General features: G+C 38.5%; 1 protein-coding gene across 1 annotated transcript; it reads right to left on the reverse strand.

The window, feature by feature from the left end:
• Positions 1-71: 71 nt before the first annotated feature.
• Positions 72-27,981, reverse strand: Srfbp1 (serum response factor binding protein 1). The gene is made up of 8 exons (XM_057789275.1): positions 27,875-27,981; positions 19,010-19,098; positions 18,112-18,184; positions 10,172-10,243; positions 6,518-6,599; positions 5,117-5,879; positions 4,002-4,039; positions 72-3,647 (listed from the first exon to the last, which is right to left on the reverse strand). Exons 1-8 carry the CDS (start codon positions 27,938-27,940, stop codon positions 3,463-3,465), a joined length of 1,368 nt encoding a protein of 455 aa, XP_057645258.1. The 5' UTR covers positions 27,941-27,981; the 3' UTR covers positions 72-3,462.

Raw genomic sequence — 27,981 nt, forward strand, 5'->3', positions numbered from 1 at the left:
TCATTTTTCTTTATGGATGAATTTATCACTGCATGTGAGGATCACCTTTTGCTTATTTTGGTTGTGTAGCTATTATTTGTACTATGAATACTCATATTGAAGTTTTGATGTGAATGATTTCCTAGTCTTTGAAAAATACAGCTAGCAACTCTGGTTACATAAAAAAATCCGATTGTTTGGTTTGCTTTTAACGTATGATACATGACTCTGTGTGCCCATGCAGAGACCAAAAGTGTCAGACTCCTTGGAGCTGGAGCTACAGGTCTTTTGCAGGACACCATTCTTCTCTTGGGTGCTGAGATTTTTGTCCCTCATAAAAACCACACAACAAATGCTACCATCTTTGAGCTATCTTTCAAGCCCCTTAATCTTTTATTTCCTGTTGTTCAAAGTGCATAATCTCAATCAACATAGGAGCCCTTCTCAACTTTTTAGTTTGGAAACTGCACTAACTTCAAATTTTTCTTTCTTGAGTTAGCTTAATCTCATTTTCAATCTGCCCATTTCAGTCTTGAGTGCTACAATACAGGCAATGTGGACCATACCTTTCTTTTTAATTTCTAATTCGTTATTTTATTTTTAGCTGCAACACATGCCCCTCCTCAAGTTCTGCTTATGGCTGCTTCCTTGTGCATATTTCATTTTGTTGAAAATGGGATACATTAAATAAAATACTTGTAAAATCAGGCCGCTATGCCTGTTTAAGGCTAGCAATGGTTTCTGAGTTATTTCTAAGTTGAGTTCTTTTGATGTGTAAGGCCACAGCAGTATGCTTCGTGTAGTCTAGTGTGCTAACTCAATAGATCCCCTTAAATGCCGGAAGCAGTACTTGTTAAGTGTCTGCAGACACGTCATCACTTATCCATCGGGGTGTGATCTCCCTGCCTGGGGAGAGTTGAGGGTGCTCCAGTTCAGTCCTGAGAAGGCACTCAGCCTGTGCTTATGCATGGTAACTCCTAGAAAACGACAGAAACCTCCAAAGCCCTATGAACAGACACTAACTACTTCAGGTTTCCCTCTAGGCTTTTTGGTTAAAGCATTGCTTACCTCAACAGATTTCTTCTTCCTATGGCAGCCATACTGTCAAACTATCTGTATTTTTGAAGCTAAGAAAGCTCTTACTCCCACCAAATACACACGTGGGCGACTTCCAGTGAGTAACCATCCAGTCAGGCAATTCCTAGGAATGTCCCTGTAGATGTAGATGTGTGAGGTTGTTTATTTCCTGTGGGTACCAGGCTACTCTTCGCTGTGATAATGCACTGTTGGTTTTCAAGGCTACCATGGGTCTATAGTAGGGGATGGGCAAATTAAGTTGTGACAACCATCATTGTTTTATCAAGAAACTGGCAGTTTCTGACACAAACACTCCTTGAATTACTGCAAGACTGACTAACTCCTGAGTTCAGAGAACTCAGTTGGTTCCAGGAGTTTTGAGATCACATGTCATCAGCTTAGAGAGAAACAAGAAAACAAGTACTAAGTGGCTGACTCTGCTGTCTGCAAAGGTGTCAGCTAACAGACCACTCTTGGGCTGCAGTACTGCAGAATAGAGGCATACTCCCCACTCAACAGTGTGAGGTGTGATGATGTTGGCAGAACTTGTGAGGTTAAATATCGAAGAGGAAGGACAGAGATCTGAAGATGGGTTCCCACCTATGCAATGTATAGGAGCTCACACAGGCCCAGGCAATTTGTGGTACTAGAACAATATTCAAGTATGGCAATCAGAGCCATAAACCTGGGGGTTTCAACCTTTGAATCATAACATTTTAGGCTCAAAACCCAGACATGTTTACACTAGAGAGAATTCAGCAGTGAACCTACACTATCTGTTAGCTGTAGTACCTCTCATGTAATAACCCAAGCATCTCCAGATATTCGGGCAAAATCACCAGACACTGAGCAGCCCTAGCTATCCTACACTAGCAGCTGTTCCAATGGAGTCACTGTAGCAAAGAATTAAGCCAGGTGCTAAGAGAAGTCCACTGCCACTGTAAAGCTTCCATGGCACAGCTGCAGCAGGAGATGAAATTGCTGCTTCTAACTCTTAGGTGGGCATCTCTGACTCCCAGCTGGAGTTAACATCTTCAGGCAGACTTACAAATTTTTTAAGAGCACTCCCAACTTTAGTTTGGGTAAGTTTGAGGTACACGGACATTTTCCTTACACTTTGTGTATGTGTGCACATGTATGTATACGTGCATGGAATGATGTACAGATTGAAGAAAAAAACCCCCACATCTATACCACAATCTGAATTCCATTGTTCTAGCTACTGACATTCCTAAGTTCGTAAAACAGAACCTGGACTTGGTAGCTCATGCTTGCGGGCTAAGTGGAAGGCCAAACCTTCTTCTAAGAGCACTAAATGTGCAGGCAACATGAAATCAGTCAGCATTCCTTAACTAACCAATGATCTTTCGTGTCTTCCACACCAGTAAAATAAAGACCTTTCAAAAAATTCTTTGCCCCCAGTTACCCATAAAGTAGGTGGCTCTTTAGGGGTCCCATCTCCTCTACTAAGACACTTTAATCCCACCTTTTTCTAGAACTTGTACTTAGGTTAACCCTTGAGGCCTCTTCTACAAACATTTCAATGCAAGGCGTGGTGGAACATACCTGCTTCCCAGCACTGGGAAAGTAAAAAACTAGGCTAGCCTGAGCCACACAGCAAGCTCCTCAGTGATAACGCATGAAGAAGACCTAGTACGTCTAAGGTCCTAGTTCAATTCCCAGTACTGTGCCCTCAAAACTAATACATAGCTAGAATAACTAGACACCATGTTCTTCTTTCCTGTATCACGAACATTTTTTATCCAGTACTTGCTCTACTGTTAACATATACAAAGTGGACAGAAGAAATTACAATTTCTAGATATACGTTCTTCTTCATTAAGTGGAGATACTTATTGCAGGGGTATAGAGAATTCAGTTTTTGATTACTATACATAAGCAAGCTGCTTAAACACTACATTTTTTATCATATCTTAACATTTTTATGACATCATTGTGTGTGACTGTATACACAAGCATGTGCCACACTGTGTACGTGCAGAGAACAACTTTTGCGAGTTGGCTCTGTCCTCACACTATGAGAACTTCAGGGGTCATGAGCTTTGCAGGAGTGAACTACCTCATCAGCCCCGTTTTGCCTTATTTTTTAAGACAATAGGTTAAGTTTAACTAGTAAAATATATTTCATAATCATGGATGATAGGATCTAAAATTTTGTAACTTCTCAATTATAAGAAATAACTTGGAGCAAACACTCTTATAAATCAAATTTAGAGATCTGTAAAAGATTATATAAATACTCCCCAAACTCACACATAAAAGAAAAGACAAGCAATATATTTTTTAACTTTCAAAAAGACTTATTTAAATAGGCTAGTTAAAAATAAAAACAAAAATTTTGGCAGAAAAGGCAGGAATCAATCAATCAATCAATCAATCAATCAATCAATCATCAAATGTGATTTTTTTCCCCTGAAACACAGCGATTTTGGACTGCTGCTCTTTCCGTCTCCTGCTCGCTTCCCAAGAAGGGTGCAGAGGAGCCTGCACCTGCTGCCTCACACGCTCAAACCCTCTGCGTGCACTCTTTGCAAACTCATTCTTGACTGGAAGTTCATCTTCTGGAAAATCTGGGAAGAAAAAGAAAAATTACAACTAAATATACCTGAAAAGGACAGACTTCATCTCTTCACACCAATTACTAAAGAAGAATGTCATTTTACTTAGACAAAATATCTCACAATTTAAAGCGGACACCCAGCAGAAATCCTTACTTAGTGAGTCTATTCTTACAGTAGCATCAAGAGAGCATGCAGTTTTGCTACAGCCAAAAGGAGCCAATACAAAATGATATTGCTGATGCTAAGACACTCCATCTCCACTTGTGTGGGTACACAATTCAGTAACTATTAGGACACGACAACTTTCATCCTCTCCCAGTGCCACAGTACTGCTTATCGGCTTGAGCAGTCATGAATACACACCTGGAGCTTTATTCTTAGGGGCCTGTTCTCTGGGATCCCTAAAAAAGAAAAAGAAAACAAAAAACAAAAACAAAACACAACATTAGGAACTAAAAGACAAAACAAATCTTCTGATGACAGAATGAATGATAAAATTCACCCTCAGCATCCACTTGCTCACTCCACCACCAGCCAATAAAATAAAATAATCCTACACACACACACACACACACTCACACACACCCTTTCCTTTACACCCACATAGGAACTTCTGCTCAATCCATTTTGTCTATCTTGCTCTTGAATACTTTCTATATAAAGAACTTCAAAAATTTTTTAAAGAGGAGAATGATTGATAATGAAAATTAGCACCTACATTTTTAGTACAGAACCAAGAGAAATCTAGAGATCTTTTGCGCACAACTGAGTTAGATAGGTAAATATTTTAATTACTCTCAAGGCTTTAACATTGTTTGAAGTTCTTTTCTATGCTAGGTTTAGAAAAAGTATTTACATTGTATTATTTTATTAAAGAGCATCTCTGACCAATAAATATACAGAAAAAGGGTCATTACTGATGATATCAGCTAGTCACAGCCTCTAGTTAAAAATGTGCCAGTATTCTCTATCAGTTAAGTGTGATAAATGAAACTCTCTAGGGGAACAGCTGTGAAAAGTGGCTATCAGCAGAGATGAAAAGCAATATCCCAAAATAAATTGGGAAGGCAGTCACATGTACTAAAACATGGGAAGGAGCCATGTTTGGAATGGCAGCAGGTTATCACACATTTATCAGAAAATTCTGTTTATCAAGACAGATGTGAATATTTTTAAAGCTTTACATTAAAAAAAAAATCCCAAATTTTGAAAGTCTGATAAATAGAAAGAACAAAACCAGGCATTTCTCTGGGCTTAATGGACCCTTTCTCATGAAGCTGGGCAGTGTGCCACTGTTGTATGTGTATCTCTATATGTTGCCAATTATGACGACGGAGAAAGAGGACCAACCCAAAACCCAGCAAGGCTGACACAAAGCAGGTTCATGAGGAGTTTTTCTCCCAGGCTGTGAGGATACGCAGTCACTCCATATAGTAAACAAATGAATTACATCAGTTCAGAATAAAAAATGACCTTACCTTCTGGAGCTTTTAGGTCCAGATAAAGAGTGGAAAAACACGGATTCTAACTTCCGGGCTTCTGGGATCAGCTTGTGTTTATCATTTCGTGTATCCCAATGGGTTTCAAGGGTATTAGCTTTGGGCGAGACCTTTGGGAGAGGTTTCTGTTCCTTAGCTGAGGACCGGACACTATTTTCCTTCTTTCGTGTCCGTCGGACTTTTCCAATGAAGAAGTCATCACCACTGTCGCTGTCCTCGGATGCAGAAGATTGTTTGTAGAACCTTTCTTCAGTGCTGTCGTCGAAGTACTCCTTCTCACTCTCACTCACCTCTTCCTCGCTGCCACTGTTCTCACCAAGGATGCCTTCACTCTCTGTCTTTGCGGTTTTGGGTGAGGCTTGCCCTTCTGAGTCAGTGGATGACGCCTTCTGGTGTGCAGAAGTAGCCACGGCATCCTTTCCTGAGGGCATGCCTGTACAACATGGAGTGGCCATGGCATCCTTTCCTGAGGGCATGCCTGCAGAACATGGAGTGGCCACTGCTTTGGGTCCATGCTCTATCACGGCTGTTTTTTCTTTTGAATCACTTACTGCTTTCTTTGTTACTGTTTTAGCTTCTTTTGCTCTCTGCTCCCTGCCAAGAGTTCTCTCATGATGCCGTGACTCGCCTGCATCATCCTTTGAACACCGAGTGTCCTTACACTGGCTTTCTTCTGAAGTATTCTTTGATAACTGAGCTTCAGGAGCATTCTGTCTTGCATCTTTGAAGGCTTGCACAGCAGCTGCAAGAATATAGTACATGACTTTGTTTCAGCATTGGCACAAAGTGTCCCTGTCCCCACACAGTACTGCTTCAGCTATGTGGAAATATCTGAGAACAACTAGAATCTACAGTATGTATGGAACAGGAGTTTGAGGTCACAAAGAAATCTTTTCATTACTTAAATACCAAATCCATAAAAGGAACACTAGAAAATATCCATCTGGAATTGAAAAATGTAAAGAAAATTACTTTCTTCATGGCTTTGAATTATGAAGTAAAAATATCACTAAAAGCAATAAAATGACAACATTAATTTATGTTAATGCCACTGAATTAGTTTCAGGCCTAAAAATAAGTGTCATTTAATCTTTGACAAAGCACTTAATTTCATAAATATATTTTATAAAAGATGCATAAAAATTATGTGACATAATATAACTGTATCAATATTTAAAACAACTATTCAACATGCCTGTATATATATTTTCTATAATTTTTACATATAACACATATTAAAATTTGGGAAAATACAGATTTAATTTTTTATATCAAAATCTTTTATGCATATCCATAGCTTTATACATTAAAGATATTTATCATCTATCCAAAGTCATATATCGAAATGCATTAGGCACACTACTGTAATTTAACTCCTACCTTTTAGCACATCTACTTTTTTCTTTAGAAGAGGGTGAACTGCTAATCTGGCAATTGCTCTTTCAGTTGCAGTAGAATCTGGCTGAAAAGTGAAAGCAATAAATATACAGCATCAAAATTAACCTGTCATTAATTGGAAATGACTGAACTGATATCTATCAATCTTTGTATGTCTTAGTCACAGACTTTGCAAATATTCTCTCTAGATAAGTTACCCATGGAATCTAAAGACAAAGATCACATTGATAAAAACATAACTCATCTTTAATAATTAAAATGTTATAATTTAAGTCTATAAAAACTAAAAACTGTGCCAGACATCATGGGTTCTGAAAAAAAAAAAATCATAGCTTTTACTTTCAAAGAGTTTAAATGTCTAAGAAAATCAAGTTAATAAGAAAGATTCAACTACTGTATTAGTGCTAAGTCATGAGGACAATAAGTAAGTCTCACTTAATGGAACCCAGAATATGGTGTTTTCTCTTCCTGTTTTGAATGTCTTCTTTCTTTGGTATATGCTCAGAACACAACCCGGTACCTAGCTCATTACTAACACTTCACAAATATTTGATTACTGGATAGGAACATAGAAGCACGTAGGATTTATTGTGTTCACAAATTAAGACATTCATGACACACGCCACTTTTTTACATGGCCACTAAGACCGACCTCATCCACATTCTTAGCTCTAGTTCCATCCCGGGATCAGGCTGATCTCCATTGGCATGACCTAAACAGAGATCTTTAAAGTTCCTCCTAAGGTCCTCTTACAATCCTTTCCATTTCCCGAATATATTTTCCCTTCTAGGTGCTCAGATAATGATTCTGCCATCAGTTTTCCTTCCTTCACATAGCACAGGACACCTTAAAGTTTAATCTGGATTCCTAAGAAGGCAAAATTTAATATTTCAAGCATTTCTTTAATTTTATTCCCAAGAAAGCAAACTTAACATCTCAAACTTTTATTAAGATTTTTCTTTGACAATATTTATTTCAATTTTAGAATTCAAATATTAACAAAAGACTATAGGCCAAGGGCTTTTTTTCCTCAACCAAACAAACCAACAATCTTGACTTCAATATCATTTAATTTAGCTATGTAGAAACAAACTGGATCTCAAATTCAGCTTTATGTATTTGGTCTAATACGCCCTATAAGTTTCCTCTAATTCACAAATCATTAGTGACAACTACAAATTATTGTTTAAAATCCACTAAAATCTTCTTAGAAAAAAAAGGAATAAAAACATTAGTGAAAAAAACCAAACCCAACCTAAAGGCTCGCAAGTAGTAGTGGGCAAAGGCCCATCTTTCGGCTGCTCTGCCGTCTGCACTTGCATGTGTGTAGTGCGGAACTAAGGCACAAGGAACCTCCTCGCTCGAGTCCCTCTATCCATTTACAGACTAACTGTTGTGACTCTAGTTTAAAAGGCTAAAACTTCTCCACAAATGACTAATCCAAATCAGAAGGTGATAAACTTCATCTGAGAGGCAATGCTACAGGGACACATAAAAGGGGCAGACCCCGTGCAGTAATTCAGGGCTGCACGGAGCCTTCACAGGCTTAGGCTGGATGAAGGAAACCACAGCTTTTCCTTATTTAAAACTGACACAATGTTTGCCATGGAAAATTCTCAGGAAACTGTGGTTTTTCACACACCTCCAGTTTCTTCCATTTCAAATAAATTAAACAAAAAAGTGGAAAACACCCTCATCTTTTAATGGAAAAATTTTATTTTGGCAATTGGGTATTTATTATCAACACAAAGGCATTTGTTATTCAATTTTGAAAAGAATTCTTCAAATATCCTCTGGATGAAAACAAGTGTCTAAGAGAGAAAGCTCACTTCATGCGCTGCCCTAATCTCTGAAAGGTCACCTAAATAAGCTGTAAACCCACGGGTAGAGGAAGAATATGAATATTAATGCTTGTAATAATAAATTGGGACTAAGTTCAACTCCACTTTATCTAAAGAAATAAACCAACAAGTTATATTGTCAATGCACAGCTATCACCGTAGAGAGTGTAAGAGGCAGTTTATTCTGGAGTCACGGCCGAAGTACACAGACTTAGGGAACCCCAGCATGGAAGCAGTTTCATGCCATTTTATAGTTTCAAAGAACAAAGACATTCGTGAATCAGGGTGCGTTAAAACACACTGGGGCGCATCAGAAAGGCAGTCACAGTTAGGAGCTGTTTTAGGAGGTTAAGGACCCTTTGAGAAGCAAGGCCTACTGACTGGCACCACTAGTGAGCCTGGATGTACAATGCTGCCTGTATCCATATTGTTTATTTCTGGACCCATCAAAATGTAACCAAGCCTCACAAGAAGCCACTGCCATGGATGGAGAAACCTTAGCTACCACGCCTTCTCCATCATGATGGACAGATGTAATGTTAGAGTCTGGCGGCAGTAGCAACCTTTACCCTTTTAGACATATAGGTGCTACTGAGGCACACTGACTGTTGAGACCCTGACTAACAGGCTGCTCTCTGACAGATCCTGTACCAGACAAATTCCTATCAAAGGAGGTGTTAGGGACCAGATATCCAGCTCCTCACACCCACCCTGACTCTGGGAAACACTTGACCACCTGGCTCTCAGATGCCAATCACTCTCATCCTCAGAAAGTGTAAGAGACTCCTACTCCTGACCTCAGGGGCTCTCAATTCTTCTAAGAGAGCCTGCAAGTTGTCCTCTCTGATGCTAGGTTCTGCATTCTCCTCGGAGACTTCATCACGCTGTTGCTGTACATGTGCCTATCTATGCTACCTCCAACAATCCATCTCAGTGAACAATAGCTCCTTAATTTTTTGAGCCAAAATATATTCTCTCTCTGTTTCTGTAGTACTTTATAGAGATGAAAAAAGAAATGGATACATTCCCAACACAGAATGTTTTTATGTCTTTGTTAAACATACAATATAGCATATGAAAAACAATGATAAAAAAAATGGATGATCCCAGTTCAATTCTTAGAACCCACATGGCAACTCACAACTGTCTGTGGTTCCAATTCCAGGGACATGCAGGCAGAAACAACAATGCACATAAAATAAGAGTAAGTACAATAATAAGTCTCTTAAAAATAAATAAATGGGCTGGGTGGTGGCGGCGCACGCCTTTAATCCCAGTACTTGGGAGGCAGAGGCAGGTGAATCTCTGTGAGTTCAAGGCTAGCCTGGTCTGTAAGAGCTAATTCCAGGACAGGCTCCAAGGCTACAGAGAAACCATGTCTCAAAAAAGAAAAATAAACAAAAACAAAATAAAACAACAAAAATAAATGGAAAAACAAGAAGTAGAAATTGATGTTTAACATCACATAGTTGACATATAGTTTAAGTAGGCAGAGGGCAAGATGAATCTTTCAACAAAACAACACACTCCTTTAACACTGCCAAGCCACTGGACATTAATGACAGGAAGAGATGAATTCTGGGGGAAAGACCTGAGTAACAAGAACTAGAAGAAAAGATACTTTAACTTTTAGTAGTGGTTTAAGTTAGTTTCTTATAATACTTTCCACTACTTTATTTAGCTATGAAAATTTGGTAATGGAGATGGGAAAGAGGCGAATCCGGAAGACAATGAGAGAACACTAAGCAGCAAGATGAGGCGCCCCACACTGTTCTGTCTCTACCACACACATACCTTTTTGCAAGTTTTTTCAAAGTTGATATCATCACCAAGAGCGGATTTAGTTATGACATCAGGTTTCAATTCCTGTGAAAGAAACCAATTTTAGTTAATCTATGATCATTGTGATTAAAATTCCTTTCGTATCTTGATTTAAGAAACCTGATATTTAAAATGTTAACTTCTAGAAAAGGAGTATAATATCTATCACAGTTAAGAAATTACCACGCACTAGAAGCTATGACAAATGCCTTTAAGTGTTGTGTCAATCTGATCACTTCAAGACACAAGTTTAGTCCATTTTCAAGGACTATAGGTAACCCAAAGATTCATATGCAGTCAGAAAATCTTTAAATGTCAAGCCTACAAAAACAAATACAATAAATAAACAGTTTTGAACTTGTAGAAACGCAAGGAATACTATATACATAATCCTCTGTAGAAGGGTACTCTAAAAGACGAACATCAGCCTGGGAAAGTAACTTTACTAGCAATACTTGTAGTGAGTATGGATTTGCAGGTTAGGAGTAACTGTACTGACACAGAAGAAAAGCACAACAGATGAACCCATTACTATGACTACAAAGAAAAATTGCAAATGGAAAAACAGCAGAGAAACAGAAGGAGGTTGTAGAGGTCATTACTTTATACATATGGAAAAGTGGCAGACTATAAAGAGAGATTACCCAGAGTACCTGGGTTCAATTTCCAGCATCCGCATTGCCCCTCACAACTCTTCCATCCTCTACAGGTACCAGGACAGAAGTGCACACACACACACACTTGTATCCATAACACTCATACTCATCAGAGAATACTTAGAGGTTAAGAGCACATTCTCCTCTCCCTCAAGAGCAGAATTTGATTCTTAACACCCCATCACCCGGCTCACAACTGTCTGTACCTCCAGCCGCAGGGGATCTGACTGATACTTCTGGCCACTTCAGGAAACTACACTCACATGCACATGCCACCATGATTAGAACTAATAAACCATGAAGCAGGGCCAGAGTTCCCGAAAAGAGACCAGGAGAGGCTACTGGTCAAAGTGCAGCCCACTTGCAGCAGTATAGAGATGCCAGTACCATGGGGTAATAGCCACACAGCAGCAGCATCGGCAGTAGCTGTGGAGTGGAGCCAGTGTGAGCCTAGGAGACAAGTTGTGTGTGCTGCAGAGAAAGGAGCTGGGGAAGTAACCCAAGACCTTTGAAGCAGTCAAAACGATCGTGAGTGACTCCTAGACATTGGACTGCAGGTTATTTTCACTGTTGGGAGTTTGATTTTGCTTTGTTAAGAGAAAAATGTGTGCCCTAGCTTCCTCCCTCTTAAAATAAGAAAGCATTTTTGATTTTACAGAAGCCCAGAGACTGAAATTTTAAAGAAACTTTGGTGTTTTAAAGAGACTTTTGAAGACTACGGGGCTTTTAAAGTTATTTGAGTTGCCTATTAATTTGACATTTTAGAGATTATGAAAAAGAAAGTTTTCTATTTAAATAGTGATGTATTTGCATGTGAAATTGGCAAGGCTAGTTTCACATCAATTCTACATAAGCTAGCACTATTTTGAAGGAAATCTCAATAGAGAAAATGCTCCCACTAGATTGGTCTGTGGGCAGTGCCATACTTGGGCTGATAAATCCTAGGTGCTATAAGAAGGCGGGCTGAGCAATCCATAAAGACCATGCCAGTAAGCAATGGCCCTCTATGCCCTTTTCATTAGCTCTTGTCTCCAGGTTCCTGCCCTGACTTCCTTTGATGACAGACTAGGATGTGGAAGAGGAAGTGAAATGAACCTTTCTTCCAAAGTTGCTTTTGGTCATGGTGTTTATTACAGCAACAGAAACCCTAACTAAGTAGATAACAGAAGCGGTCATGAAACACGTGCAAAAACAAAGGCTTAAAAAATGTCGGTTTTACATAGGTACGATAATCTATAAACCATTGTCTCTTATACAATTATTAATCCAACTTACTCTCTTCTAGCCATTATTCCTCTATTCTCCTTTCAGTTTCATCATTTTAGAAAACAGTTGCTCAAAAAACCTTCAAAAGTCTTTGAAATGGAATGACTCCTGCAATTTAAGCACCTGCTAGACCTTTACATCTCCACTCATTCCATAACCAGTAATGCTGGTTACTTTACTAAAGACGTACACTAACCATCTGCGTGATGCTGCAACCAGGGAACTGAGATGGAAACTAAATGATGAGACATAATAACATCCATTCTGAAGAAAACCGAGATAAGTAAAAAATAAAAATGATGCTCACACAGTGCACGCACAGTTCAGTGTACCAGAGCTAGAGAGAGCTGAGAAGACTGTTCTGCGTGCTGTCTGCAGTGCATTCTCCTTACCAGAGTACTGAGTTCTAGGTACTTCATATTTATGCTTTTAGTTCTAAGTGTCTCTAGTGTCTTCACTCTGAGGCATCTACATAAAATCATGTTAGACACTAAACTAATCAATCATTTCCCTAGATGTGAGCACCTTTTAAATTTTTTAAATTGTTTGTTTCCAACAGAACAGTACACCTACAGAGAAATTAGAAATCTACTATTATAACACACACAGTTTTAAACTAAAATGTACAAAACCTACATATATAACATGGAATTTTAAGAACTTTCCTAGAAACATCCTTTTACATGTTAAAGTGTCTTTAAAGTTTATGACAATTTTATGACTAATCAGACATATGATCTTTAAAAACTAAGATGCTTTCTTAGACCATGATGAATGAAGAACCAATGTTCCCCAAACCTGCAACTTCTATTATAATGTACTTCAACAATTATAAGGGTTTTAAAAAAGCAAATTTCACTCCCTTATTCACCCCACATAAAAACGATAGATTAAAGGCCTGGCTGCTTTGGAAAGGAAAAAGGAGAGCATGTAAAGGAGATGTCTACAACTTTACTAGAAATTGCCAGAATTAAAAATTGGAGCAATTTTCCTTGCTTGAAATAATTTTTATTTTATTCTTAAAGATTAATTTATTTTTATATATGTATGAGTGTTTTGGCTGGATGCAAAATTTTTACATTAACAGTTGACAGTGCTTTGGATGCTTTCATGGTTATTAGGATTGAGGGAAATCCTGATAGAGGGGAAAGTTCAGATTTCCAGAATTACAAAACTTGAAATCATGTGCATGCAGTGTCCCCTGAGACCAGTAGAGGGTGCTGGAGCCCCTACAACTGGAGTTAGATTCAAAGCTGCCACATTGGTGCTGCGATCTGAACCAATGTCTTGTGAAGAGCGGCCAGTGTTCTTAAACGTGAAGCCATCTCCCCAAACCCTATAAATTTTTATATCAATAAAAACATACATTATGAGCTTCTCTTGCTATCAAAACATATTAACTTCATGTGCATAGTACTGGTATGCTATAACATACAGAAAAACCCGAAGTACATGATTTTCATCAAAAAAATTGTTGTTATATGTTCAAGTTGATATGTATAAATACTTGATACTAATCTGTCTCAGTGTTGCATGCTTTTTCTTACTTGTGAATCCTAAAATTTATAGATACATAAAATCACATATGTACTGATGTGGGATTTCCTTCTGTATGCTGTGATTACCGTTAATGAATACAGAAACTACTCTGGACCTAGGGCAGAACTTAGCTAGGTGGGGAAAACTAAACTGGATCCTGGGAGAAAGAAGGGCAGAGCAAGTAGAAGCCATGTAGCCCTGCTGGAGATAGACACAGGAACTTTACTGGTAAGTCACTGCCACGTGGTTTTATACAGATTAATGGAGATGGGTTAAATTTATATGTAAGAGTTAGCCAAAAAGAAGTTAGAGCTAATGGGCCAAGCAGTGTTTTAAATAATATAGTCTCTATGTGATTATTTTGGGGCTGAGCAGCCAAGAACCACAAGCGGCCGCCACCAACAATGTACTGATGAATTTAGAGCAGAAGCAGAACTGTCCGGGAACCACGGGGAAAGCTGACAAGAGGGATTTTTAAGCGACTCACAGGGAATAATACGCACTAAGTACATTGTGTACTTGCATGAAAAAAGTCTTATGTTACAATATATAATTTTAAAAGATCAGTTTAGGGGAAAGGAGAGAAGGTTCAGTGGTCAGCAACAGTTACTGCCCTTGAGGAGGACACGAGGTTGGTTCCCACCACACATCTGATAGCTCACAACTCAGCTTCTGGGCTCTGCTGCCATCTCCTAGCATTGAGTACCAGGCACATAGACATGCAGGCTAAACACCCACAGACAGGAAAAACATGAGTAAACAAATCTTAAAAAAAACAAAACAAAACAAAAAAACCCTAAGCTTAAAGTGTACAGAAACAATTAAAAATCTGTTTCCAACTCACCCCCAAACTGAGTTCATACCCATTTATAGCAACTGAATTTACTGCTGCTTTTCTTTATTACTATTTCCTACAAAATATGCTGGTAATAGTTTCTTCTTTTTCAAGTACCCATTATATCTTACTGGAGTTATGATAGTATTGCTTGTTCAAATTTTTTTACATTAATGTTGGAAAGTGCTTTGGAGGAAACATCCTGACAAGGTGAAAAGTTCATGTTCCCAGAATTACAAAACTTGAAAAATCAAATACAAACAACACCCTTCCCCCCTATTCCGCACCGAGCACTTTCTACTTCTAAATCTTTTATACCTACTCAGTTGAGAAGGAGGTTTATTTGGATCTATCAATTCCAGAATCAGTTCTTTACTCAAAATCTTGGTGTGTACTGTAACCTCATCTGTAAGAGCATTTCATGTTTATTAACTCACCCTGCTTCCCCCAGGGACAGGAAGTTTCAGAGTACAGACACCACTTACATTTGAAACATCTGCTTGTATTTAGAAGAGTAAGGTGAGGCCACCATATGCTTGACATAATGTCCTCATTACAGGACCTACAACGAAACAATATCAAGGGGTCAGGAATATGGCCTATTCAAAGCTCAGACTTCTAGTTGAAGAAACTGCATTCCAGGAAGCAAAGTGGGATTTCAATTTAAAAACTACTTTTTAAATGGTGTTTCCAGAGTATGAGTGGGGCAGTATATATTGATCTCTGTAACACCGCAAAGATTTCCTGTTGATCATTTCAAAAGTCACAGGACTTTGGGGTCTTGTCCACTTTAAGAAGAAAAGTTCTGTTTTAACAAATGAAATAGGGGTGGTGAGATGGGTCAGTGGGCAAAGACACTAACTAAGTGCAGAGACTCTATCTTGACCCCTTGACCTACATCACAGAGAAACATGAGATCCAACAACTTTAGTTGTCTCTGACCTCTATGCATCTGCCGCGTACTCACACATGCAAAAACAAACAAATAACACTGCAAAACCACAAAGTTATATGGCCTTAGGACACTGACTAAGGTGACTTTATATAATGAAAAACTAGCTTTTTTTATCTTTATATTTCTGACACTTAACTTTATTACTTATTAATAAGTAATAAAAAACCCTCAATTTCATATCCTTTTAGTAATAATAGTTTAGCATCAAAAAATGCTGTATTAAAAGCCACTTAACCATCCATATGACAAGCACATCACTACCTGTTAGGAGAATTAACTGAGGAAGCCGACTCAATAGTTTAAGATACCTTCCCTGAGTAGGAATGCTATGAAAACAGACCACAGCAGAAATATAATGAGCTATACTGAGAGGGTCAATAGTTCTGGAATCAACGGTAGTGCTGGGAAAGGTTTCTTAGGACTAGTAACATGAAGAGTAAGGTGTTAGGGATCAGGGAGGTGGTTTAGTAGACAATGTTGCTGCCATGTAAGTAGGAAGATTTGAGTTAATCCCCAGCATTCACACAAATAGCCAACTAAGTTTGTTGTACTATCTTGCTTCAGTTTTACCTTTTTGGTCTCCAGATTAGTAACTTGGGGCTCTTTAAGTTGATAAGCTGCCTCTCAATGAGAAAAAACTTGTTTTAGAAGCCAGTATGTACATTAACACCTTAAGAGTATGAATACTATCAGAAACAACATCAGAGAAGGATCCTTAACACTATATAAAATTAGAACCTATCATTTTACAGAATCATAAAGATCTGGTCCCTGTATCCTATATTGTGGCCAAAAAGAAACTACTCCCACTTCTAAAAATATATGGGGTTTTCTCCAATGAGGATGACATCTTGCAATAAAATACCCTATTATCATACCAAGCAAGTATAAAACAGTATGTCATGAGCAGAACCATTAAAGTCTAGTGGTATATGAGCTAAAGAAATAACTCCTCTAGAAAAATATTAAGTAGAGGTTCTTCTCCAAATTTAATTGTGTGACTGTGAATCTACTGTTTTGTGGTTATTTCTCTGATACTCCCATATGTATGAAAAACACTTCCTTACAAAATTATGAAAGACCTTTCAACTGAAAAAATGATAAGTATATTTACTCCTTTCAGAAAAGACGGGTTCTGTAAAAGTACCACAAATCAGAAATGAAATTAAACACTTTAGCTAAGTAAACAATTAGTTGATCTAGTATTACTAGTCTGGATTTTTATATTTAATTCAATTACTGCCATATTTAAGTCAATACAAAAAGAGATTAAAAACAAAAGAAACAAGATAAAAGTCAGATTGGCCAACCCAGAATACCCTAATCCCCACCAGGAATTCCAATATGTATACTATAAAGTATATGAATTCAATACACAGCCACTAAACTGTGGCTCTATGTGGTAACGACAAGTGTTCTCACATAGCAGGAAAGACAAATGTAGTAACGTTGCAAACATCTCTAGGGTCTGACTTCCCTGTTGATGAAACTAAAGAACAGAAAACAAGCTTCATATACAAATCAGATACGACAACTCGCTAACTAACAAAAGCATATTATCCAGAGTTACAAAATGCAGGTGTTCTAAAGACCTAAAGGAGTCACTTGTCACCAAACTCCTTACAGACTGCAAGTCTGTTACGTGTGCTGAATTCTTCTTTCAGAGAAATCAGCAATTATCTAGTGGTTCAAAATCTGTGAACAACTAAAATTACAAAGACTAATACTTAGAAGAAATCACAGGAAAGGATCCACCAAAAGGATTTTCTATCTGACAGTCCTATAGGAGTGACAACTACTAATAAATATGGGGCTCTTCATCCCCAAGAATCATTGCCCACCCCCGTAGTAACAGGGATAACTGCATCCTTTTCAACACTTTCTCATTTCTTAAAAAGGGCAGTGAATAGCACTGATAATTCAACTCAATTAAAATATTGTTAAAGAATTCTTTTGCTCTTTTATCTAAACCAAACTTGAAAGTTACACTAAATTATAAAAGTCAAAACTTACACAGAAAATTACTCTGCAATTAAGATAATTGCTGGTACCAAATGTTGTTTTAAGTTCAGCAATAAAAAAAGTCTTCCAGACATTTAATGGTATGTCATTTTGTAAATGAAAGTTTCCACAAAAAAAGGGCAGCAAGAAGACCTAAAAATTATGCTAGTGAAGAGTCTCGCTGAAAAGACGACAATATGAACCATGTTGGTTCAACACTACAGTTATTTTAAGTTCTACAGAACCTCATAAAATGCTGACACCACTACATAGAAATTTATTGAGTTGGCAACAGGAGAAGCATGATGTCAGTAACCAGCATCACTATCCCTGTTTCCAAATAGCACAAACCCTTTAACTATTGACCTTAGTTTAGAATACATGCCTCAGTAACAGTAAAAATAAAAGCCTTAGACATGAGGCATCATAAAACACAAATGAGTTTAGTTTGGCAGTTTCAACTCAAGTTAGTCTAGTACTTAAAAAACAGGGAACGATGCAAGCTTACACATATCAGAGTTTTGCAAACATGCCACTCATCACCAAGTTCAGCCACACAAATAAGCCTTGAGCAACCCAGGAGTCATTAAAGAGGCACCATGCACACAAGACATGGGCTGCCAGGAGAAACAGCACAGAACACCCACTCGCACGCCCTTACCTTCATGGCGTGAATTTCTTCAAGCAACCTTTGGGCTCGTCTCTGATTTTTCAACAGTGCATCTTCAGTGCCCCTGCAAAGAGACAATTATTACCAAGGAAAACATGAGCTTTAGAGACACGTCATAAATAGTGTTTTAAGTTTTGGAGAAAACCTATGTGACAAGCATGCACCCTGTACTGCTGTTTTCAACCCCGTGCCACACACACCTGCTGTCACTGTGTTGGAAATGGGAGGAGACACATGCTATACTGGAATCATTTCACTGGCTGGTCGATTTCTCTAGTCTTTTAATGACAATGTCAGTTACAAAAACTCTGTTTAAAGTAATAAAAGCCTCCAAAGACACAACTAAAGGCAGGACAAACAGAAAACCACAAACCACACGTTTGAAGGCTATCTAAATCTTTGTGCTTAAACCCTAAGAACTGCAAACAGCTTTTCATTGACACTACTGATGCTGGAAATAAAAAATATTCTTTTATTCAAAAACATCACAGCATACAATAAACTGACAAATATTTCCTCAAGATACCAAAAATTTCAAAATACTAGGACAAAGAAAGGTGAATGAAATAAAGTCAGAACTGATACATAACTGACACATCTTAGACTCACTAACACTCAGAAATAACTTCTAGTTACATAAAGCACATAAGGAACACTGCAAGCAATTTCAATTTGGAAGGAGGAAAGGGAGAACTTTCTTAACAATGGAAGATATCATTCTGTATCTTAAGCAAGAAAGGTTTAAAACATAAATACAAGGGCACGCTGAACAGCTCACTCCACCCTAGATCATATCATAGAAAACTTCAGAGCTGAGTATATACTCATTTTCCTCTAAAATACTTTTGACATTTTATTAGTTACAGGATTATTATTTCACACAACTAACTTTTTGGACTTCAGTCTGCCAACACTCCTGACAAGTTTTCGGATAACCAAAACTCGAACTCGCTTCACTTCCTTTCTCAGCTTCACAACCTTGGAGGAAAAAAAGACGAAATTAATGGGGAAAAAAGACATTTTGAATATTATTACACAGAATCCTACAAGCTCTGCTTGACATTCTCAGACTGATGCAAACTTGTTCCATAAACAGTGTAGGAACACAAAGGTAAAAAACTGTATTGCCAGGGATCGAAGGAGAACCATTAGGATTCTATTTTTAAAGATACAACATTTCCAGCAATTAGTATTTTACTGTTATACTCAGTTAGGATTAGAACATACTAAATTACGATTTTTCTATGAGAAATACCTTTCACCTCTGAGATCAAAGACTCATCTTTATCATTTTTGATATCACACCTTTACCTTTCTTCAACAGTTTCATGGAACTGGATGTTCAGGCTTTCTCTTAGTCTCTGGCCTCAGTGTGCTTGTACTGACCATCACAGCTGTTACCCCAGTCTTCTTGAGATAGGAAAGAGTCTTCCCATGAGCCTGTTACCATCTATTCTTCCTGACTGGCTCAACATCATTTATGAAGGTCACAAATTTCCTCTTATTGCAATTAAGGGCACCTCTACAACTTACTACAAGAACATTAATGTCTTACTTTTAATCTAATTACGTTTAATGTGTCTCCCCCCGAGATAATTCCATGAAAGTTAAAAATCTTATTTTACTCAACATTATTTCTAAACATTTAAAATAGTACACGGCATACAGACCATGTTCAACAAAACTTGCTGAAAACCAGAACAGAGCACACCTTTTGTTCATTTACTGCTTCAGATGTCTACTATATTAAAAGAACATAATCACAATCTTTCCCACTAGAATACAGCAACGTCTTTGAAATTTTCTTTTTGTTTTTACTATAGATTTTCTTCGAGGAATAAAAGAACCCACAAGTCTTTTACTGCCCTTTCTCACGAGCAGAAGACAGGCACTGTGGCTGCATCTGCAATCCCATTGCTTGGGATGAAGTGAATGAAAATACCACAAACCTGAGGACAGCCTGTACTGCATGCCTGGTCTGAAATAAGCCAGGACAACAGAATGAGATTATTTCAAAAAACAAAGCAACAAACTAAAAATTGAGAAATAGAATCATAATAGTTATGATACATTGCAAAATTAAGTCATTTATGAAAAAAAGTACTACCACATGTCAATTTAAAACATTAAAACATATTCCTCAGTGCTTAACCTTGCAGGCTTATGAAATGATAATATAACACTATTAATAACGAACTTAACTAATATATCTCAGCAGAGCTGGTCCCTAGTTACATTCCAATCACAGGAAAGCTAGTCTCCAACTTCAAAACTCTGATTTCAAAAGGGGTATGCTCGATATTACTTGGTAAGAAATTCTAAGAACAAAGAGAATGCTTTTTTCCATAGTCACATTTCACACCAATACCAAACATGTTTTTCTTGTTTAACTTTCTCAGTATCCATGTACAGGCAACAGACAAATTTAAGTATAGCACATAATAAGCATTCACTATATATATAAAAAAGAAATTTTTGATTTTCTCCCTACTGATTACTCTAAAAACTTAGCTTTACTTTTGTAAAACATTACCAGTGGCATTTTTGTGAGGCTATTAAAGGTTATCAATTCATTTGTCATCCAGGAATTATGGGGCTAAGCTGGCATGTGTGTGGCAGAAGGCCGTCACAGTTCGGCAAATTCTCTAACTAAAAGCAAGCAGAACTAGCTGGTATCTATAGTGGACATACCTATGACTCTGGCACTCAGAGGCCAGGGCCGCAGAGTTTGTACTCTGAGGGCTAGACTGGACTACCTAGCAAGGTCTTTCTCAAAAACTAAAGAATGAACACACACACACACACACACACACACGGAGGGAGGGAAGGAGAGAGAGAGAAAGAGAGAAAATATGCTCTGCTCCTCCCGGTTCCAGAGACAGTCACATCTCACGCAGTGTGTGTGACTTGAGTTACAAGGGTGAAGGTTTGAGTGAACAGATTTGGCCCTACAGGGGGCTTCCTTCTTGTCTAGCAAAGTGGATACTGTTGCCATAAATGCACTTACTCTTCACTGAACTCAACTACATGGTCTGCATGTTCCTATAACTCTAGCCATAGCAAGCTCAACGGCAAAGTCAAGGCTGAGAACAGGAAGCTTGTCATCAACAGAATGGCCATCTTTCAGGAGCGAGATTCCACCCACATCAAATGGGATGATGCTGGTACTGAGTATGTTGTGGAGTCTACTGGTTTCTTCACCACCATGTAGATGGCCAGGGCCCACTTGAGGGGGGGGGGCAGAGGGTCATCATCTCTGCCCCTTCTACTAACATTCCCACGGTTGTCATGCGTGTGAACCATGAGAAGTATGACAGTTCACTTAAGATTGCCAGCAATGCTTCTTGCACCACCAACAGCTTAACCCCCTTGGCCAAGGTCATTCATAACAAGTTTGGCACTGTGGAAGAAATCATGACCACAGTCTATGCCATCACTGTGACCCAGAAGTTGTGGATGGTCCCTCTGGGAAGCTATGGCATGATGGCTATGGGCTGCCCAGAACATCATCCCTGTATCCAATGGTGTACCAAGATTGTAGGGAAAGTCATCCTAGAGCTGAATGGGAAGCTCATTGGTATGGCCTTTTGTGTTCCTACCCACAACGTGTCCTCCTTGGATCTGACATACCACTCGGAGAAAGCTACCAAGTATGATGACATGGAGAAGGCAGGCATACTAGGGCCCACTAAAGGGCATCCTGGGCGACAGTGAGGACCAGGTTGTCTCCTGTGACCTCAATAGTGATGCCCACTCTTCCATCTTTGATGCTGGGGCTGGCATTTTTCTCAATGACAGCTTTGCAAAGCTCATTTCCTGGTATGATAATAAATACATATAGCAAAAGACCTCATGGCCTCCAAGGAATAAGGAACATTAGCCCACCCACCCCAGCAAAAACATGAGAGCAAGAGAGAGACCCCTAGTTGCTGCAAAGTCCCTGTCCCAACTCAGGCCCTGAAGCATCTTCCTCACAGTTTCCATCTCAGAGCCCCAGAAGAAGGGAAGAAGCTTAGAGAGCCCCACTTTCTTGAATACCATCAATAAAGTTTACTGCACCCACAAGAGAGAGACAGGAAGACAAAGAGAGTAAGAATGAACAAACTACTCCAAACAACCCCCAACTGAGCTAGTTAGACTATAATGCTGTGTAGGTGTGAGGAAGAAGAAATTAGGTCAAATAGGGCAGGAGAGAATAGTGGAGACAAGATGAACAACAAGTATGAAGAGTTCGAAGAGAGAAACTGAAGTAAAACTCTATTAACTCATCTTTACTCAGGCTGATGTTCGAAGCAGCAAAAGAAAGCATTTAAAATAACCCATTAGAAGATTGAAAATTCACAATGAGAGTGTTTCTGTGCGGGCAGTGAGATATGACTAGAATTGAAGTAACCTACATCACTTCTTGGCTAAATAACAAAATAATACAATAAAGTCAAAACCTAGCATTCTTATTAAAAGAAAAAAAAAAGAACAAATGGAAAGTCAACTCAAAGAAGAGAAATGAAGAGAAGGAACCACAAACAAGTAAAAGCTGATCATGAAAGGAAGGACGTTCTGTCCAAAGAGTTCTCTAGCTATGCACTAAGTTCTTTCTGCAGTCCAACATTCCATTGCTGGTAATGATCACAGACAAGGATCAGTGTTTTGTAATGTGAACATCCTCTCTACATTCCAAACATTCCTTAATGAACCACCTTACCCATGTATACTTACATAAGCTATGCATCTCTTATAAGCTAATGATTAGTGATAATCCACTTGCAAGAAAAAGAGCTATATTCCGGGATTCATGGTGACAAATTTTTAATACTATGGATCATAGACAAAATTCAGCAGTTTGAACTGACTCTTGCTGACTATCTGCTATCTAGTAAATTAGCTAATACCCAAGTAATGAATTACTTTGCCATGTTCTTGGATTAGAGCAATCTTTAACAAAACTGATAGTTATTAGGAAAAGCTGAGCACATCTGTGGTATTTTAGAATACATTGTAACTTCTGCTTATTCACTCTTGGATATACAGAAATCATAAACCTTGGATCACAGGGCTAGGGGAAAACAGGCATGCTCAGAAACTGCTGGTAGAAAAGGCAACTTCTATAGTCTTTATGGAGGAAATTTTGGTAATCTTTAATAAAAATCCTACATCTGAGAGTCTATTAGAAGCCATGTTTCAACAGTAAAGAATTGCACAATGCTTTCCATGCTCCACTCATTAGAAAATGTTTCTGAGGATACAATATATATAAAGAGTACACAAAAAGGACATACATATTTCTACAGTATAGTATCACACATGCAAAGTTTAAAAATATTTATCAATACTATACACTAGCTATAGAAATAGTACAAAAGAATGAGACATATAGGTGAGAAACTACACCAGAAGAGTAATAATTACCTCCAACGTAGAAAAAAGAAGCTGGTGTTTTAAGTATGATGCAGAAAAATCTGAGAACTCTTAAATAAAAGTAGGTTACAAAGACATATGTTCTATCACTTTCACAGTTATGAACTTTATTATGCCTTTATAAGGAAACTTTAAGTTAGTCATCTAGATCATAACTTACTGTTGAATTATTTTTGATCAACAAGAATTAAAAAAAAATCTAAAATGATGCATGATTGCCTGTAATTTAGCCACTACCGAGCTTATGCTGCCATCTAGCAAAACTCATGGGAACAGTTAACAAGTAAATAAGCTGGTGTGTTTTTAAGATGAGCAGGTTTACCACTTTAATAATTTTCAAATACTAAGCACCTATGATATAAACATTTTGTAACGTCATATATACATGCAAAAAGTTTTTGATATTCTTATCATTCAAAATACATAGAAGAACCAAAAGCTACAGAGAAACCCTGTCTCGAAAAATCAAAAAAAAAAAAAAAAAAAAAAAACATGGAAGAAAGTAAAGACATTTAGCTTCTACCTTTCAATAGTTCCCTCCTTTAAGGGGAATATTTTCTGATACCCAAAGATGTTTGAAACTACAGATAGTTCAAAATCCTAAATTCTTTCCCATATACATATGTGTGCATGTGTGTACTTATTTTTTTATTTATAAAGTTGGTGCAAAAATTTAAAAACAGTAAAACAGATCAGTAATAACATGTCATAGTGAAAATTTCCTTTCATGGTCATTATTAAATATGGATTTCTTGCACTGTGGTACCCTGAGAGATCAGGGATCAATGGGTGGTAGCATGTATAATGCAGGTACCCTAGAGTAAGTGGTAAGTTAATGTGGACAGGACAGCACATGGTTTCGTATGCTGCTCTTAACAGCACACGTGAACTCAAAACTTACAAATTACTTCAGATAATCAAAACAATAAGAATCAAAACCACAGATGAAGGAGCTCATATTACATTACTAGCTTAAAAAAATTTAAAACTTATTATTTTGTACCAAATTATAAAATTACATAACCTTTTTCTAGGGAGTTTCTTTCATGATGCTTCAAAGGGTGGTATTCTACCAGACTGCCATACCCCAACCCTAATCTTAAACATATACAGTTAAATACACATATGCCTCAGCCAAGGAAAGCGATGAACAGAATCAAGCTAGCTGAAGTTCTAGAAATTCTTTAACCACTAAATGTCATAGCATAGACCCTTCCAACTGTGCATCCCTGCTTCTCTAGTTCTAATGGGATGGGAGGAAAAAAAGGTCAAAAATTTCAGAGATTTTTTTTTACCTCTCATTTCAATATAGTTTTTGGAAGACTTCACTTTTCACAAGACATTCTGTAAACTGAATATATTATAAAACACATTAAATTAAATAAAATATATATAATAATTATAGACTTTATTCATTTATTTTGGTAATACTGTGGATTGAACCTAGGGCCTTGTGCATGCCAGGCAAGCACTCTACCATTGAGCTATGTAACCAGACCACGATATACCTTTAAAAAGTAATCAAAATTGAAAAACAAGGTTACTAATCAAGTCCCGGCTATGATTATCATTATCTCAAAGACAAAACCACAGAGGTTTGTTTACAAATCTTTGTAAATTTGATAAAGTAGAAATGTGCCATACCGCTCTCATACATAAAATAAACAGGCAAATCTTAAAGAAAAAAGATAAAGGACATTTACAAAATATATACTGAGAATATGATACGGAAAAATATAAAGGCAGGTAGAAGGGACACAAAGTCTCTTTCATGCATGTACGCCCACATAAATGCCATTACAAACGCTGACAAGGAGAACTAAGTGGTGCTTCCAGAACGTACACAAAGGATAAAAGCTAGCAACAGGTTTCCTGAGAAAGTTGTAAGTGGGACTGGTGAGAGGAAATTCTAGATCCCGGAGTAGGGTGTGCCAAGGACCTAGAGCAGGGCTAGAAGGAGCCAATACAGCTGAGAACATGGGTTAATGGGGACAGGAGAAAACAAGGCGGACAGGTGTCCTTATGTTGTTCAATTTTATCCATAAGCAAGCCAGTGGGTTTAAAACACAGAAATGACTTCTTAAATTTGAGCTGAAGAAAAAACTGAGTAGCATGGTAAGATGATCAACAGCGTCACCCCAGTAGCTAGGAGGAGAGCAGAACAGCTCTGTCTGGGGAATACTCTGGATGGCCACAGCAGCAGAGTGTGACACACTGAGTCTCAACTTTTCACATCTGCTTCCCTTTGGGGGTGAGCCCTGGCCAAATTTCTATTAAAAATGTCATGTCTGGCGAGCTTTTTCTAGGCAGTCATCTTTGCTTTTTCTGTCATCTTGCTTCTCAACCTTTACGTAGGTCAAGCCATAGTCATGTGCACAAAAATTTTGAAGCTGTGACATACACAGGACAGTGGTCCCATAATAATTTATTACCAAGTGATAGTGATGTCACAATTATTAAGGGTTTTGTGGCTCAACGACATAATTACCCAGTGCCATGTATTTTCGAACCTGTTTCCACTAAGTGACTCACGACTCCATTTGTATTCTTATTTTGACCTGAATTATGACATCAACATTTCCACTATTTTTCTGTCCTCTTTATTCGGTATCTGTGAGGACATATTCAATTTAAATTTTCTCATTTGGTAAATTCATCCAATCACCCAGAAAACATTTTTAGAGCATGTATGTGCCAGGGGAACATCCCTACATGCACATATGACAGAAACAGGTGGTCACATCACTGAAAGCAATCTGGTAAAAATCAATTAGTAAATTCTTTTTAATGATCTTACTTAGTTATTTTGAAAAAGCCTACAAGCTGCGGAAGTGGAAAGGAACCTTGCTCGACTGATTCCCTGACATCGTGACCCTAGAAATCAAAACCCAACCTAAATGTTACTATCCCTTTCCCTGAACTTCCAAGGACAATTAAGATCTTTCACAGTTCATACATAACTTAATGAGAAACCCACCAACAATTTTCTTGCACAAAATACAAGTTTAAATGGGTGAAAAACATCAGGAAATTCTAAACACCTTGTTTCTCCCTCTTTGACACCTTGTAACCCATTACCTACTGAAATGAAGACTCAATATGGCCGGGCAGTGGTGGTGCATGCCTTTAATCTCAGGCAGAGACAGGCGGATCTCTGTGAGTTTGAGGCCAACCTGGTCTAAAGAGCTAGTTCAGGGACAGGCTCCAAAAAGCTACAGAGAAGCCCTGCCTCGAAAAACAAAAACAAAAAGACTCAATCTGGCATAAGACAGTGACATATTTGTTAATTCTCACCAGTAACCGCTTTCTAGCCGTTCATTATTTAGAGTTTTCTACCGCCAACCATTTTTTGCTTAGAAGAGTCCCTATGCCTGCAAGGTCTTCCAATACATTACTCAGTTACTGTCTGCAATTCCTGTAGAGGGCTCCCCAAGAAGATTAAGGACTCTATCACACATCTGACTTTGCTCCTGCAAAAACTTCTGCACAATTATTTGGGGGGAGAGGGGTAGAATCCTCCTTTATTCTGTACTTTATTCTCTATCACAGGTTACTGGAAAACGAAAAACAACAACAAAGAAGTCCTACACAGCTTTGCAATTGGGACAGTGACCTGCATAGAAACGACAAGCAGGGTAAGGCACTCTTTCACGATACGCAGCTGTGAGGTGTCCGTTCGATTCTCGTTCCTCCAGGCACTTAACATTGTTTGGGATGCCAAGTGTAAGTTGGTAAAAGCATATACTGAAAACTCTTGGTGGGCCTGGCAAGACTAACACTCCAGCGGAGGAGGGTGTGAGACGGGAATTAAGCACGAAACCGGGGAGAGATAAAGGGGATCAGCGAGTGCAAATGGCTTTTAGAGTTCAGCTGTAAAGGAAACAGATCAATGGGACCGACACTATCAGAAAAAAAAGAGGTGTCCGGAGTGCGTACAGGGTCATCCAAGATCTGTAACTTGTATCACAAACCGTGCTGCAGTTTGAATTCTCCTCCCTTCAATTCTGACAATCAAGAAAATGTAGGTTTACTGAGAGCTTACTCACGGCCAGGCACTGAGTCCAGCAAATTTAAACCTTACCCGCTTATGAGGAAGGGACAATCGTGGAGCTCCATTCTACAGAGAACAATTAAAAGTGACCGTACACCGAGTGACCTCCCCATCGTCGCACGGACGGAAGTGTGCGGAGCCTGAGACCGGGGACGCGACCCGCGGCGCATGGCTCCCGTCTCCCGACCCGACGGGTCCTCGGAGGCCGCGCTCTCCACCCACGCGGCGGGAGACCCCGGAGGCGGAGAGAGGGCCCTACACCCCACAGTCTCGGCCCGCGACGCTCACCTCGTTATTGAGGTTCAGAGTTCCCAGCTGAGGCTTTGCGGCCGGAGGAGGAGGATCGGCCGCCATCTCCGCACGTGAACGCCGGAGGTTACACCGCGGCTGCGCAG

The sequence above is a fragment of the Chionomys nivalis genome, chromosome 14 (assembly GCF_950005125.1).
Source record: "Chionomys nivalis chromosome 14, mChiNiv1.1, whole genome shotgun sequence".
Lineage (NCBI taxonomy): Eukaryota > Metazoa > Chordata > Mammalia > Rodentia > Cricetidae > Chionomys > Chionomys nivalis.

Excerpts from the sequence above, each read along its gene's own strand:
- Srfbp1 (XM_057789275.1), bottom strand. The coding sequence starts at position 27,940 with ATGGCGGCCGATCCTCCTCCTCCGGCCGCAAAGCCTCAGCTGGGAACT. Across the intron at positions 18,185-19,009 it reads GGCAGACTGAAGTCCAAAAA|GGGCACTGAAGATGCACTGT; the intron begins GTTAGTTGTGTG and ends GTCTCTTTGCAG. Across the intron at positions 3,648-4,001 it reads CCCTAAGAATAAAGCTCCAG|ATTTTCCAGAAGATGAACTT; the intron begins GTGTGTATTCAT and ends TTTTCTTCCCAG.